We start from the raw sequence: 18,081 nt of genomic DNA on the forward strand, positions 1-18,081 counted from the left end.
GATTTGGACAATTGTATTTATATAATGTATATTGTAACTCAAAAATTTTAGAATAAATATTATTTTGTATCCATTTCGACTATTAAAAAACAATATATTAAATGGATCGTACCATAATTAATCAAACAGAAATAAAAAAATATTTAAATAGATGATTGATTTTTAAGATCCAAAACTCTATAATCTCAATAGAACAGTGACATTTTTTTAGAGTTAATTCTAACACAAGCTGAAAAACCAATGATAACTTATTAAAATGGTGGGATTAAATCACGTAATTGGACTTAAATTAGGGCTATATAATTTTAAATTGTTAGTCTAATAAAAAAAGATTAAGGTGGAGAACTGAGGCATGGATCTAGTTGTACAAATGTTTTTTTTATAAAACTTTGGTTTAATATAAAAATTAAGTGTTTAAACTGTACTTTTTTCTCATTTAGGTATCTAAATTTTTCCGATCAATTTAGATGTCTAACGTTACAAAAATTATATTTTAAGTGCCTACATCGTAATTGCTGTTAAAAATTCTGTCAAAAGACATTGTCACATTCATATAATTTTAAAGAAATTATTTAAAAAAAACTTAAAAATATTATTATTTAAAAAAAATCATGTTTTTTCTAAAATTACAAGAAACTCAAATTTCTAAAAATCTCTAAAATTCCTAACTCTAACCCTAATCTTATCATCTCCCTTTCCAGCTATGACTATTGTTATTGTCGCTTCTCTTTCTATTTCTCTTGTCGGTTGTCGTCACTCTTGTCATTGAGATGACCGTTGAGTTCGTCAAATTGTATGTGTCATAATTTATAATTTTGATGTCAATACCAATCGCGGTTGTTTTCTATGGTATACGGTGAAAATACATATAAAATAGGATAAAACATGAATCTCATTAAAAAAAACCACCCTACACCTAAATAGAGGAGAAATAGTACATCATGAATTGTCGGATAAGTGATTCAAAACCAAACAAAAAATAACCCCCAAACATAGAGGCGATCAAGCGGCCACAAGGTTGCCTCACAACAAACAATCGAACCTGATGCATAAGAGAAACATGCATCATGAACATTAAAAACGAAAGTCACCGGCTAACCGCAGCAACCAACGCCACTAAGCTATAAAAAGCGGTCAAAAGGCTGCCTCACACCAAACAATCGAACCTGATGCACAAGAGAAACATGGAACTAGCAAAACTCTGAGTATTGCACATCCAAAAGCAATGAAAACCACCCCATACCATCATGAAAATTAAGAACTCAGATCACCAAGCCAACTGCAGCAACCGTGGTTGTTTAACAATGGGATCGTGGATGGACCTAAAAAACAAGTTAATGTTTATGGATTGGTGCAAATTATCAAATGCTAGCTTTTCAAATTGGAATCGTGGATAGCAAACAGTTGCTTGCTTGGGTATCGCGTGGTTCTAGTTTTTCAGAGGTTTGATCGACGAGAATGATGGCAGCCGACGGCAGCTGGCATGAGTACAGCGATTAAAATTAGGATTTTTAAAATTTGAGAAAATTTTAGATTATTTTAAAAAATTATAATTTTAAGTTTTTTATTTTAAATAAAATTTTCAAAAATATATAAATGTGAAGATTTTTTTAATACCTATTACGGTGTAAGCACTTAAAATATATTTTTTGTAATATTAATCACTTAAATTGATTTAAAAAAATTAAATACCTAAATAAAAAAGAAATATAATTTGAAGATTTTTTTATTAAGTCTAAAAATTAAAATAACCTTCTTTTATCTTTGAAACACGTGCATGTGTCTCCGTATATGTGAGAAAAACAAACGTGGGATTTCTGATTTCGACGTCATGATAAGTTAGTGCGATGGGACACTGGTCATTCAATACGAGCAATGGCATTTCACCATCAGATTTGACCTGTTTTGGTGGATTTGTGTAAAATCTTTCTCATCCAAAAAATTTATTTTAAAATCTGGTCATTTATATTTTTTATTGAAATTATAATTTTGGTTTTTCTCTTTTATTTAAATGTGAAGTTAAGTATAATTTTTTGTTTTTATAATGATATTAGTTAATTCAAATAAATTATCCTCAATTATTTAAATTAAAATATCAAAGTGGATATTCCTTTTTAATAAATATATATTGTAACATAAATTAATACATATAACCATATTATGGATATAATTAGAGATGTGTATGGGACTCAAATCTGAGGAGTTTAGGCTCAATCTAATTTGACTGAGGTGTTCTTTTTATAAAAAAATTAAGATTTATTCGGATCGGGTTTTATATATAAAAGATTGAAAGTTGAATTTAAGGTTAAAATAATCCTATCTGACCCGACTCGAGTACTTAAACAATATTTTTATTTTCTACTTCTTATTTTTTTCACTTTCCCTTTCCTTTTCAAAACTCGAGGAATGAAGATTGTTGGAGCATTTACGCCTAATTAAAATTTAATTTCATCACAAATTCTCTCCAGTTTTATGTTCAAAATTTCTTCCAAGTTTCGATTCATTCTTAGTCAACAACAACCTTGAATCTCTACCTTTGTTCATCAATTTTCAATTTTTCTTCTTCGACAGTCGACACTACTCAGTAATCAACGCTCAGCAGCATCAACACTCGACAATAAAAGAATCTCATTTTTCAGGAAGGTAAATACTTGCCCTAAGTTTTGACTTTATGTTGGTTTTGCATGAGTGAAAACTGGGTTATTTATCTAACCCTTAAGCATATTTTGATTTCGTCTCAAATCAATAGATCTTTTAGTTATTATTCATTGAAATTAGTAGATTTTAATTTATACTTCAAATTAATTTAAAATATGAAATTGTTAAACAATTTGCATCTAGTAGAAACCTGATATATATTTAATAGTCTACAGAATGAATCATTAATGGTGTAAGAAGCAAGTCAGTAGGTGGAAAGGTTCCTTAACTCATAATAATAATAATAATAAAAAAGTTTGGGTTAAACCGATTCGAGCCAAATCGAAGTTTCGTGTATATAAATTTGGGGCTAAAGTCCCTCTTACACTTACCATAGATTTGTCTCTAAAACAATGAGCTGAAAGATGTATTTGTAAAATCATAATAAAGAAATTAACGTTAATATTTAATTAGATTACTTTTTATTCATTTATTTCCATTAATAAATATTTGCATTAACATATAATATTATACAAAAATAAAATATCAAATTAAAATATAAATTTTATATATCAAATTTAAACACAGTAAAGGATAGCAAATTCTTATTTTTAATACTGCAAATGGTGCCCCACGCATTATTTGTAGAAAGTTATCATGAAAATAGTTGTCTGTTTTTCTTTTATTCCCCTTTTCTTTTGTATTGATATACGTGGAAATTTGGGGATGTGTTAGGTCTTGTTTGTACGAAAAATTAATGGATCACCCGACTACAGATAATTTGTTTTTATTTTTGGACAAATATTTTTTCTATTTAGTATTTATTAATAATTATTTCCTTAGGTGACGTTTGGTTCGTTAGAATGTTTATGAGGAAATTGGAATCTGTGAAGGAATTGGAATCTGTGAAGGAATTAGAATATGTGAATGAATTGGAATCCAATTCCATATTCTGTTTGGTTGGCAGGAAATGGAATTGGAATCCAATTCTATATTTTGTTTAATTCGCAGACATGTCAGATGAATTTGATTTCAGTAATGTAAAATGACAGAATTGCCCTTCTTCTTTTTTACTTTATTTTAGTTTATTTTACAACTTACATGTAGTAATATATTATAAAAAATTAAAAAATATTAAATTTTCATTGATTGATTATTCATTTCAATAAATTATAAAAATCATGCTAATAAACATTATAAGTTAAAATCATCACAATCAAAATATGTTAATAAGTTACCAAAAGATATAACAATATTTCGATACATTCCAATCGGAGTATGTTAATTAGTTACCAAAAAATATACCAAAAACTATTTTTATTCAATATATGAATTAGAAACTCGACCCGACACCACTCAAAATAATAAAAAAATTATTTTTATTCAATAAAAACATTGACTTAAGTGAAAAAAATTATATATAGAGGGGTATTATTGTAATTATTCCTAAATATATAAGGTAAAATTATATATTTTTTTCGGGTCGGTCCGGTTTTTTCACCCTAAACCCGAACCCGACCCGAATATCACACTTAAAAAAACCCGACCCGACTCGACCCAAATATCACACTTAAAAAACCCGACCCGACCCGAACAAAATAAAGTTTCATCCGACCGACCCGAATATATGAATTATAAATCCGACCCGAAATAATAAAAAAATATTTTTATTTAGTAAAAACAGTGACTTAATCCGACCTGACCCGAATTATATATATTTTCGGGTCAGTCCGGTTTTTTTCACCCTAAACCCGAACCCGACCCGACCTGACCCGAATATCACACTTAAAAAAACCTAACCTAACTCGACCCGAATATCACACTTAAAAAACCCGACCCGACCCAAACAAAATAAAGTTTCATCCGATCCGACCCGAATATATGAATTAGAAATCCAACCCGACCTGACCCGAAATAATAAAAAATTATTTTTATTTAATAAAAATAGTGACTTAATCCGACCCGACCTGAATTATATATATTTTCGGGTCGGTCTGGTTTTTTTCACCCTAAACCCGACCCCGCCCCGCCCCGCCCCGAATATCACACTTAAAAAAACTCGATCCGACCCGAACAAAATAAAGTTTCACTCGATTCGACCCGAATATATGAATTAGAAACCGACCCGACCCGACCCGAAATAATAAAAAAATATTTTTATTCAATATATAAATAAGTTACCAAAGGATTGATGAGAGTAGTATGGTCAAATTTCAATTCCCTCCAACAAGGGAATTGAATTCCATCCATTTTTTGATGGAATTCACTTTCTCTCATTTGATAGATTTAAATTTCATCAGGGATTCCAATTCCCTTGAAAAACTTGAACAAACATGGGAAAGTGGTGGAATTGGATTCCAATTCCCACCAATTCCAAGGGATTTCATCCAACCAAACGCCACCTAAGTCTAATAGGATGAAAACATACTTACAATCGGAATAAAACTAAAACAAACTATTTGATAATTTATTTATTCTAATTCTCCCTATGTTGATGTATGTATATAATGGTCCATGTATTTTTTTAATAAGATCTTGCCATGAGGTTTAAATTTTCCTTTTCTAAAATAATAAAAAAATCTAATAAGATAATTTAATTGTTTTCCGCATTAAATTATATGCTTTACACGCTCGGAATGTTTATTCATATGTAATATATATGGGTGTAGTTAAGGGAAGAATCTTACACAGTACGTGCATGTGGGTGCCAATGTCCAATACACAAATATCAATGTAGAATCAAACCTGTAAAACTAGCTACCAACTTAATTAATTTAATTCATAATTTGATCATTCCACGTGCTATGAACATAAAAATGGCCACAAAATCTGCTGTGTAACTTGTCTGAATTCATTTGTATCAGTATCGATCCTGGTGGAATTATATATGTTCATAGGTATTATATACTTTGGGATGAAGATTGATTAGTTCGTGGAATAAGTTCAGCCATGTTAAAGAGAATTAAATATCAAAATTCATTTAAACATAAGAGGTGACGACATATTTTAATCAAAATAATTAAACAATTAATGTTATAAGTAGGATGGATCCAAGGGACGGTCGGAGAAATTGATCTTTTAAAAAATTTCAAATTATCATTTATTTTAGATTTTTTATATTTTTATAAAAAATGTATTTTCACGTCAATCACTTTTATATATTTATCTTTGCTAAAATTTTAAAAATTTACCTTCAAGATAAAATCATGCATCTATTATTGTACTTATAAGTTGAATAAAATTTTGCATGCGACCATAAATTAGTAATGAAATAAACCATAGCTCTTGTGTTGTTCTATGAGTCTAATTTGCTGGAGTGATTTTGAATCATGTCCAATGATATATGGGTGAAATTATTATCATAAATCATTATATTAATATGTTTTTTTAACATTTCTATATAATTAAAAATACAAATTCATCAAATTCATCAAATAATTTCCGTAGGTAAAGGAGTATTATTCTTTTTATAGTTCTTAGATTTAAATAATTGTGTTTGCATGTGTATTTACGTTATTAATAATTAAGAAAGATTTTGAATATATATTAACTTATAAATATTCTATACTATTAAAAAAATACAAAATTTACATTCTAAACAATGTAATGTTAGTACTATTTAATTATTACAATTTATTACTATCTAAAATGATTTGTTTGGGAAACGAGGTGTCCCAAACCTGTCAAAATCAAATAAAACCTAATAAGTGACACATTATGGATATCGACGAGGGACCCCAAATTCTTCATCAATCCAAACTAATGGAGAATAAATAATATGTTAAGACATCCCCATCTCTCTTAGTCAAAACATGTTGCATATCATGTGATATTTTTTCTCTATGTGGTTTGCCCATGTGGTCATCCTCCTCTTTTTCCCATACAAAATCTCCACCGTTGAAATCACAATTCCCCACCTCTATTTATACACCTTCCTCTCATTGTTCTTCTCCCAAACTCCCCCACTTAGTGATCATCATCTTCCTTTCTTCTTCACTTAGTTTCCCCTTGCTCCCATCTTCTTCTCCTTTTTTGTCAAGAAACATCAATGGAGGTCGGTTAGGGTCAAAGGGATCTATCCCAATGTTTAACTATTTCCTTAGCCTGTATATTTTTTCTTTACTATGTACCATCGTTCCACTTCCTTGTGAAAAGTATCAAGTTTTCATTTTCCATATTCTTCATATATTGCATGGTATATGTATTAGCTGATGCAAACCATGGTTTTCAGAACCGGACCGATTAGCGAACCTGTCATGCTACTAGTTTACTGGTTCAACCGATCGAACAGGTCCGACCGGTCGGAAGAACCGAACGACGTCATAATTATTTAAAAAATTAAATAAAATACCAAAAATATTTAATAAAAAAATAATTTTTTATATCACAATTCATATTCAAAGCAAGTCATAACATATATAAGTTAAAAACCATAAAATCAAGTGAAACAAAATGATTCAAATTAACTACAACATAATATTTAAGGTAAAACATATTAAATAATAAATATAATTATATAACTATAATTAAAAAATAAATTTGGGGCTAAAAAAATCATAACAAAATGATATTGTTTGGTTTAATTTTTTTTAAAACAATCCCACATGACTAAGAAACATAGAAGATCATCCCAATTAACTTCTATAAATAATAGAGGTAATTTGACATTCAAAATCATGGAGCCTTTTGGTAAGCATTGAGTGAACTATTCTTTCACTTCAATCGAGCTTCTAAATTTTTTTTGAGTTCAAACATTTTCGAGTTCAAGTTTCAATATTATATTTCGAGTTCGAGTTAAACTTCATAATTTTTAGCTCGTGAGTTTGAATCGAGTTGAGCTTACTTTTTAAATTTTTCAAGTTCGAGTCGAGCTCAGCAATACTCGAGTTCGACTTGGCTCGTTTAACAAACGACGTCATTTGGTTTAATTTTTTTTAAAAAAAAAAACAAAATTGGCGGGTTTTCCCTGTTTTCAGCCGGTCCGGTTTGAACGGTTCAGCGGTTCTGACCGGTTCACTAGTAACGGTTCAACCGGTCTAGATTGAACCGGACTAGACAACGGTTCTCGGTTGAATCAGCCGGTCCGGTTTTCAAAACAATGATGCAAACACATGGTTGTTGCGTTCGTGCAATGTTAGTTACTAATATATAACATTTTTATCAGTGACGAATTTAGAAATAATGCTTACAGTGGGCATAAATAAAATATCAGAATTGACACAATCAATAAAATAGATAACTAACGTGAAGAAATTCAAATTTTATAATACTTGCTTCCACTACATGCAATCCATGTTTTCTCCATGATATTTATTTGTTTTTTTTTAAATAAATATAAAGCAGATTGAGATGAAAGAGGAACAAAAAGAAGCATGCACTCAAGATGGAGCTATAGATTGGCATGGCCGCCCTGCATTCAAAGCAAGATCCGGACAATGGACTGCTGGAATTATCATTCTCCGTAAGCTCACCTTTACTTTCTTCTTATATATGAATTGTATATATCCTCAGAATATAGAATAAGCTAATGATAAAAGAGAATATTATTCTTTTTAAAAGATTTAAGATACTACTTTATAAGCATCTTATATTAATTAAAAAAACCACGTAATCACCACCTTGATTTTTATACTACTTCTGTTATTGACACGTCTAGCCGTCATTACCATACAAAAAATAAAAATAAAAAATCCCCTGCTGCCTGTTTAGTCTTCACCCCATCTCCATTGTTCCTTGGGTTATTGATTTCTTTTTTGAATAATAAACCAGTGAACCAAGGCCTAGCAACCCTAGCATTCTTCGGGGTGGGGGTGAATTTGGTGTTATTCCTGACGAGAGTGTTGGGGCAAAGCAATGCTGATGCTGCTAACAGTGTTAGCAAATGGACTGGCACCGTCTACATTTTCTCCCTTGTTGGTCATTTCCTCAGCGATTCCTACTGGGGGAGATACAAAACTTGTGCCATCTTCCAAGTCATCTTTGTTATTGTAAGTTAACTCATCTGATTCTGAAATAAGAAAACATATGATCTTTCAACTGAATGGATCCTAATCATCCTAAATGGCAGGGTTTGGTGTCACTGTCCCTATCATCATACATTTTCTTAATCAGACCAAGAGGCTGCGGGCATCAAGAAATGCCATGCGGGTCACAGTCAGGCTTGGAGATTGCGCTATTTTACCTCTCTATCTACCTAGTTGCACTAGGGAATGGAGGGTATCAACCTAACATTGCTACTTTCGACCCCAAGGAAGGACACTCTAAGGTTTCTTTTTTTAGCTATTTTTACCTTTCTTTGAACCTTGGGTCACTTCTCTCCAATACCATTTTGGGGTACTTTGAAGATGAAGGGATGTGGATACTTGGATTCTGGGTATCTGCTGCCTCTGCTTTGGGAGCACTACAGGTACAGGCATTTCAGACCAAGTGGAAACCCTCTCTCCAGGTTCAGTCAAGTCCTAGTAGCTGCAACCAAGAAATGCAACGTTCATATGCCATCTGATGCAGATAGCTTGTACGATGTCAATGCGAATGATCCGTCCATCAATGGCAATAGAAAGATTCTCCACACCGATGAATTCAAGTAAATATCATTCTCCACACCGATGAATTCAAGTAAATATCAAACCATAAATCATATTAACTAAGCGAAAGACAAATTATATAATGCTAATTTATTAATTGATCTTGTACAGGTTATTGGATAGAGCAGCATACATAAGCACAAGAGATGTTGATGATCAGAAGAAGGGAGTTTACATCCAATGGCTTCTCTGTCCCGTTACACAAGTTGAAGAAGTTAAATGCATACTAAGATTACTTCCAATTTGGCTATGCACCATAATTTACTCTGTTGTCTTCACACAAATGGCCTCCCTCTTCGTCGAGCAAGGCGCTGCCATGAACGTTACTGTCTCGAATTTCCGGATTCCTCCCGCTAGCATGTCCAGCTTTGATATTCTCAGTGTCGCATTGTTCATATTTCTTTACAGACGAGTTCTCGACCCGCTGATGAGCCGACTGAGAAAAAAGGATGCCGGGGGACTAACCGAGCTTCAGAGGATGGGAATCGGGCTTGTCATAGCTGTATTGGCAATGGTTTCTGCTGGAATTGTGGAGTGCTATAGATTAAAGTATGCAAACAAAGATTGCATCCATTGTGAAGGGTCAAGCTCCTTAAGCATCTTTTGGCAAGTTCCCCAATACGCATTCATAGGAGCGTCCGAGGTGTTCATGTACGTCAGTCAGCTTGAGTTTTTCAACGCACAAACACCCGACGGGTTGAAAAGCTTCGGCAGTGCTCTTTGCATGACGTCAATCTCGTTGGGGAACTACGTTAGTAGCTTGCTCATGACGATGGTGATGAAGATTTCGACTGAAGATCATATGCCGGGATGGATCCCAGGCAATCTGAATAAGGGTCACTTGGATAGATTTTACTTTCTATTAGCCGGTATGGCATCAGTTGATTTGGTCATCTATATATTATGTGCCCGATGGTATAAGTGTATCAAGCTTGAAGGGAAAACAACGGAAAATGATGAGAGAGGTAGCTTTAAAGTGTGACAGTGTACATCCATTTATAAATAAATTTAAAAAAATCTGAATGAATTGATGAGCTTTGTCAAGGCTAGGCTTCATTGTATGTATTAATGTGTCAAATACAACCGATAAAGATTCCTATATTAATTCTCAAGTCTATTATATATTGACAAATAATATTCTCTTAATTTTGTTTGATATTAAGTTTTATGTTTGGTCTCACATTTTTTTTTTTTGCTTTCTTATCAATAATAATAAAAATCATATTTTGTATGTAGTGAAGAAAATACCCAATCAACTTAATACCATGGAACATGAAATATAGGCTCAACTTATTTTATAACCCAACATTGTTAAGAAAATCTAAATAAATAAACTGGGAACAGTTCTGGACTTCAGAGCCCAAAAAAGAAATATGGGTGTTTTTTGATTTTTTTTAATTTTAAGTTATTTGAGTTTCTTTATTTAAATTATTTAAGTCAACTCAAATTTTAATTTTGGTTTTTAAGCTCGAATCGGATTCAGATTAACCGATTTGAAAATTTGAATTTTTTTGTTTTATAATTTAATCATTGATTTCTTTATTTCTTCAATTTATCCTTTATTCTAAGTCCATTTTTGAAAATAAAATTGAACCAAATACTCTTAAATTTTAGAATACACAAGTAGCTTCAATTTCACTTTTTGAAAAATAATTTCTAATGTTTTTCAATTTAGTCTATTAACTTTGCATGATTTCCTTATTTATTCAATTACTCCTTCATTTTAAGTCCATTTTGATAAAGTTTAAACCACATGCTCCACTAACATTATAGATTATCTAATCACTTCAATTCCTATTATTAAAAAATTATTCTTTTTTCGATTTTATTCTATTTTATTTAATTTGGTCCTTTGGTTGACTTTTTGTAAAAAAAAATCTTTCCATCAAGTGCTTAGACTCTTTTATACCCCATCAATAATTTGTCCTAAAATATATTATTTAAAAATAATATTATAATTTATTTTATAATTGTAGATTTTATTTGATTTATTAAATAACATTATAAATCTTACTTACACATGTGAAGAAGAATATGGAGAAATGTATATGTATATCTTATATGATTAGAGAAAGTTAATTAAACTGAAACTAATATGTATCATAAAATTATAAGAAAAATACACTTAAACTTAAAGAGGAATTTGAACAAATAGACTCGACTCGAATTTTATAAACTCAATCTGACTCAAAAATTACAAATAAACTTCGAATCATAAAATAAGACTCGTTAACTCGACTAACCTAAAAAAATTATTCAATTTAACTCGACTAACTTAATTTCTTTTGAATCAATTCAACTTGACTCGATCAAATACTTCATATAGCAAAAAGCACCGATATGCTTAATTGGTCTATTAGTTTTTGCTTTGATCATTCACCACATCACTATAATAATAATAATAATAATAATAATAATAATACTAATAATAATAATAATAATAATATATGGGGGTTAGAATTTAAATTATAAAAAAAATGATTACCTTGTTTGTCTATCTTTTGGGAAAAATCCATTTAGGTCTTAATACTCTAAATAGTTTTCTACTAATCTGAAACGATTATGTGGTAAATTTGAAAATGTAGTATAATGAAAGTCTTATTATTTATTTCATTATCCTTTTGAGTACTATATCTGTATTATTTTTTAAATTATTAAACTACCCTTATAGTATTAATTATTGAATTGAGCACGATTTTGATGATTGTACTATCCTTGTAATAATTTGATGTAAGGTATTTTCCTAAATTATTATGTGATGTGTAATCGGTCGATGCAATGCTTGATTTTATATTGGTGTAATTTCAGCATGATGTGTAATCTCCTTGTAATCTACCGTGGCTGAACTTGATGATAGAGTTTGGTAGGTCAACTTAGAACTTTTAAAAAGTTTAGAGTTTTGAATTAAAATTTTCAAAAAATTTAAAGGGTTGAATTTATATTTTTCAAAAAAAAAAAAGAATTAGTGATAATTGAAAGTTCAAATAGATATTTCTTTTATCAATTCAACATGTTACGCCGTCCTCTTAATTTAACAGAGTCTAAGGATATGATGATCATTTTGTAATAAAATTATAATTTTAATAATTGATTTATAAATTCAGAAATAAGAGTGGCCAAACAGACCATTTCAGCTTAGTTTGGTGACCATTAGTATAATTTACCATTTATAATACTTGTAAGAAGTCTACTAGGGTTTCTCTCGGTGCCTATAAATACTCTTTAAGTTCTTTTCCTTCTTCATAAGCTCTTCTTTCGATTTTATTTATACCGATGAATAATTATTTTTCTCTTTGTTTCTGTGGGGGTGACTGCGGTGTGATGAACATCATTTCGTCTACCGGAGGAATTATCTTTGAAGGTAACAAAATCCCTCTAAGTTATGCTTTCACCATTCTCCTTAAAAGAAGGATTTCTTTTTTTGTTTTCATTTTTTAAGAAAAGGGGGATAAAAGTGATGTGATGATAGAAATTCAATGGACTGATCTACTAACTTGATGTACATTGAAGTTCCGACAGGTTCTGATCACTTTTTATTCTTCTTTTTTCTGGTTTTCAACTTATAGCATTCTTTATCACTCAAGTTATAATGAATACGCATGTATTAATCATAGCATGGTAGTTTCGTTTCCAAAATAATGTTTGATTAAATTAAGTTGCATTAGATTTTGATAAAAGTTTGTTCTCCCTCTGTACCATGTCATTGTTTTGGGGGTGTTAATTAATTTCTACATTTGATGGGTAATTTGCATCTAATAGTTTTATAGCTACCCGATGTTCTATTAGATAATTACAAATGCTTTGGGGTTTTCTAGATGAATTGCTTTTCAGATTGCTCATTATGTTGTCTTTTTTACTTCACATCCTGAATCTTATTTTTAAGGTTCAGTTATTAAATTTGAAGTTAGCATTGTGGTATATAATAGACATTGTTTTAAATATATTGTTTCATTTACAATTGGTTTAATAATTGGTTGTAGGCTTTAATAGCTGGTGATAGTGTTTTTGTTTAAAATTTAGCATATACGAAGTAATTAGGTCATGCTAAACTTTGAATGAAAGTTATTATTAGTCTTAAGTATACTCTAAATGGTTTGAGCTTCTAACTCCTAATTCCTAAACATGATGGTCACATCATTGAATAGATAATAAAAGCATGAAATTTTTAAAAGCAAACATTTCCATATTATAAAAGAGAGGAGTACAAGATAGTTATTCTAAACTTCATAAATATTAAGCGCGAACACTATTTTCACAAAATTTGTCACGGTCTTTTCTATTTTCATCATTCCCTAGCTGTTGTATCCCGAGGTTATATTCATTTTAATTCGAGGTGATCATTTTTTAAAATATCACTTTCTTTTATGCCTATATCCATTTGGAATCTATCTCAGCATAGGGTAAATAACGCCAAGATTTGAATTAATTGTTAAACCGAAATACGAGAAACCACTTAAACAGCCTTACACACAGTATGCAAAACCATTAATTTACCATAACTGTACATTTAAAATTTAGTCTACATGATTGTAAAGCTCCTCTGCTCTAGCTGAAAGCTACCTTCTCCGACGGACTTTCCAGAACAATACTGCACACCCTTTAAGCTATAAAGCTAAATATTGTTAACAACTTTCAAAATGTTTACGGTATAACTAAAGAATTCAAAGGATGGCTTTCAGAAGGGATTACCGCTGCACAAACAGGCACAATAATAAGCTAGAGCATCCGGACACTTGAATTCCAGTAATCTATTTGAAAATAAGAGAAATGTAAATTAAAATTTTCCAAGTGCAGAAACATAATATAGATTATGATAAGCATACCCATGGAGATTTGTTCTTGTCTCTAATAATTTAGCTATTGTCTCCATTGCCCTTCTTTTTGTATACGCATAAGTTGTATGGTCTGAGACAACAATTTGCATCAACTTGTGTTCATCTAAATCGTTCCACATATCATTTTCTCGAACCTGAAAGCGGCACATGTTTAGAACAATGGACATCGGTAATATATGGTTTCTAGGATACATAATTTACTGTAAAAGGCATGCAATATCATATGGAATCGAATATCATGAGATACCCAAACTGTCCCAGTCCCATAGCAAATAACTTGAGCATAAGCTTCACAAAGGCCAGCTTCTACCCATTCGGACTGCAACGCATAAATGATAATTAGAAGATGGAAAAAAAATGCGTGCAGCATTCCAAGGGAAAAGATGCAATTGTGGTGTTTCGAATATCAATATACCAAACTAAGCAAGATATTATTAACACACAAGTTTGTTAGCTGTTTCGTTGATATCTCGATCTTCTATACACAGCTTTCCATGTCTTCTATAGCCATAAATACATTCCACCTCGCCTTCATAACATTCCCCATTACTTGGACAAGGCTCGCAAGAATCTGTAGTGAGACACATTTGTCTTTAGATTTTTGAAATCAATCACTAGGAAGCAGGGAATTTGAAACTAGAATTACGTAGTATCATGCAAGTATATATATACACGCACGTACATATATGGCTAAAGCTAAAGCTACAAAGAAACATGGAAGAAAGTGCACATAGCTAAACTACAAAGAAAACCAAATTAACAGCAGAAAATGGATGAAAAATCATAAGAAAAGATACCCAGAAAGAAAAGTTGAACAAAAAACGAAGGAACACCACAAAAGAGATAGAGAAGAAGAAGAAGAAACCCAGCAATTACCAGAGAGAGAATCGGCGGGGTCTACGTTAGTATCGCAAAAGGTTTTTGAGGTGGCAAAGAAGTCACAGGAGAGAGCTACTGCGGATGCGATGGCGAGTACGGCTATGAGCCGCAAGAACTCTCCTTTCGAAGGGAATAAGCTCTGGGGTGGCTCGATTATAGCGCTTAATGAAGACTTTGAAGCAGATGATGGAGAAGACGAATTGTGCTCCGATTTTGAACGCTTTTTGGGCGTTGAAGAAGGCATTTTCGAGGTTACATCGACATCAACGACGTTAATTTCGTTTAACTATTCACTGCTAAAAAGAGGGAAGGAAAGAAAGAAGAACAGAGCATGGCGTTCCTTCATTTGATTTCCCCCCTTTTTTCTGTAACAATTTGAATAGAAAACTAATCGATTTTGAGGCATTTTCTTCCCCAAGGCCCAATTCTTTCCTAGTTTCCACCATCAAACAACCTGTTTTGTTTTCGTCAAATTACGGTTTGTCATGTTCAAATTTGATATAACTTGGCCTCTTTTATTTTCAATTATCATAGTTAGGCCTGGATTTTATTTTAAATTACAATTTTAACTTTTTAAATATGTTGAAATTTTAAATTTAGTCATTATATATATTTTTAAGGCTAGAACCACATGGATTTATTTTTTTAGCTTAATGCAAAAATAAAAGCACAATATATCTAAATTTAACTTTAGTGCTTACAGAATTTTTCAGTCTGATACTTTTTCGCAGCTTGATATAATTCAAAGGGTCCTCCGAGTTTTTGTAATAGTTCAGGGCATAAGATGAGTCTCTCTAATACTGATATCTTCTTTTCAAAGAATGAGATAGAGAACCTGCGGGTAGAGATAACTAGTGGATTCCAGTTATCACAAGTTGATGAATTAGGAAAATATCTTGGGGTACCTCTACATCGACGGGTTACGCACGCTGCTTATAATTATCTTATTCAGAAGGTTCGGGATAGATTAGCCGGTTAGAAGATAAAATCCTTATCTCTGATGGGTCAGGTTATTCTTGCTAAATCCATCTTAATCGTTTGGCTATGTATACAATGCAGACTTGTTATCTCCCTAAAGGTATTTGTGAGGAGATAGAGCGAATAATTAGAAACTTTATATGGGAACATTATGAGGATAAAAGGGATGATGTATGTCAACCCGTGGAGTTGGGTGGTCTTTGGGTGTGTCGATTACACACTCAGAAGAACAAGGCCTCTCTAATGAAGTTGGCTCTGTTTCTGTCTGATAAAGAATGTCTTTGGGCGCGCGTCCTACCAGTGCTGGATGTATGTGTTGTTCAGGTGGGCACGTGTTCACCCTGAAATTCAAATTTTTTATGTTAGTTATCAATTTTATTGAAGGTTCTCAGTGCCCACCCTAAATTTTTTTTTGTATTTACCCCATACAAAATTTATTTTGTTATTAATACATATGTGTCCGTCCTGAAAAATATTTTTGGATCGGTCACTGCTTACTACCAACTAAATATAAGGTTTTTAGCGCTATTGAGACAATTGTTAGGCAGGGTTGCTCTTGACTATGGAACGGCGTTCGAATGAGAGTTGTTTTGGAACCTTGACGATGGGTCCTCCATTGATTTTTGGAATGATGTGTGGCTGGGTGATCATGGCCCTTTATTAGACATTTGATACAACGCACCTTAAGGCTGGTTTCTCTTCCACTATTGTTTAGTCCATGGTGGCTCCGGATGAGGATTGACAGTGGGATTTGGTACGTAATGCTCTGTCGGATACAACTTTACTTAGCCTCGCAGTTGTGAAACTTCCATTGTTGAATGGGGGTGATGACACGCCATCTTGGAAATGGGAGCAATCTCGGCGTTTTACGGTTTCTAGTGAATATGCACGTGGCGAGGGTGGTCATGCTGGTTTGGATGTGCAACTTTGGTGTCTAATATCGAAGTACCGTGGCCTCCTGCAGGTTCAAATGTTGTTTTGGTTAATGGGAAGGGATCGCCTTATGATAAAGGCAGAACAGGTTCAACGCCTCCTTTCGGACAACCCAAGCTATACTTGTTGTGGTGTTGCCATGGAATCCATCTCTCATATTTTCCGGGAATGTCCTATTGTGCTCACGGTTTGGAACGAGGTAATCAAGTCGGAGTTATTAAACCAGTTTCTCCGTATGGACTTGGCTTAATGGCTTCGCTTGAATTCGCAACATTCGATGTATTTTTTGGTGCACGGGAAAGATTGAGACCTAATTTTTTCAGTTCAATCATTTGCTGTCTTCGGACTCGGAGGAACCGAGCGATTACTGATCACACGCTTCGTGTCCGTCCTCGACGGATTGGAGTAAGTTGAACACTGATGGAACCGCAAGATTACCTCGGGCTTAGCTGCATATGATCAATAAATCATGGATTTTACGAAAGCTAGAGGTCGCTGTTCGATGCTAGATTCGGAGTTGTGGGGCATATTGATATGTATAGGTTTGTGCAGAGTTCAAAATTATCTGAATTTATAAATTTATTTTCTAAACTACACGAGTTTTTTTTCCCGAAATAATTTGCAGAAAATAAAAGAGTTCAAAATTATCTGAATTTATTTGGAAAAAATGAAAGAATTTGTGATTTTTAAATTTTATTTTCGATGCCATCCAAAATTATTTGAAAGAGAAAGAATTTATTATTCTTTAAAATTTTCGAAGTTGTCCAAATTATTTGGAAAAAGAAAAAAACTTTTGTTTTTTTAATATTATTTTCGGAGTTATGCAAAATCATTTTTAGAATAGAGGAGATAATTTATGAAAACCGTTCGGGTTTGGAGAAATCTATAGTTGGCGTAAACTAGAGAAAGTGACGTGGGGAAATGGCAAGTGGTAAGTGTGGGTTTTTATTAAATTTATATGAGTTATTAATATACGTTGATTCTCCTTCCATGATACGATATAATGATAACTTTATTAATTGATCATTTGGGGGTTGATCCACATAACTGAAAGTAGCCAGACCAATTAATGATCATGTATTATAATTGTGTTGTATTTTTGTTTATTTATTATAATTAGAGATGAACCAAGGAAAAAGTGAGTGAGACAATTCTCTCTTAAAAATTTTAAATTCCTATATATTTTAGATGTATTTTTTATTTTTAATTAAAATTTTATAAATTTATTATGTCTT

The 18,081-nt window shown here is 32.0% G+C and overlaps 1 protein-coding gene and 2 pseudogenes across 1 annotated transcript; 2 read left to right on the top strand and 1 right to left on the bottom strand.

The window, feature by feature from the left end:
* The first annotated feature begins 7,933 nt into the window (after positions 1–7,933).
* Positions 7,934–10,261, top strand: LOC120113409 (annotated as a pseudogene).
* A 2,414-nt stretch (positions 10,262–12,675) lies between these two features.
* LOC120113449 lies at positions 12,676–12,751 on the top strand (annotated as a pseudogene).
* Positions 12,752–13,896: 1,145 nt separating this feature from the next.
* LOC120219295 lies at positions 13,897–15,179 on the bottom strand. Its single transcript, XM_039216116.1, has 5 exons — positions 14,933–15,179; positions 14,500–14,627; positions 14,304–14,375; positions 14,045–14,190; positions 13,897–13,969 (listed from the first exon to the last, which is right to left on the bottom strand). Exons 1-5 carry the CDS (start codon positions 15,177–15,179, stop codon positions 13,897–13,899), a joined length of 666 nt encoding a protein of 221 aa, XP_039072047.1.
* Positions 15,180–18,081: the final 2,902 nt, after the last annotated feature.

This window comes from Hibiscus syriacus, unplaced genomic scaffold, assembly GCF_006381635.1.
Source record: "Hibiscus syriacus cultivar Baekdansim isolate YM2019G1 unplaced genomic scaffold, ASM638163v2 tig00110206_pilon, whole genome shotgun sequence".
In the NCBI taxonomy this organism is placed as follows: domain Eukaryota; kingdom Viridiplantae; phylum Streptophyta; class Magnoliopsida; order Malvales; family Malvaceae; genus Hibiscus; species Hibiscus syriacus.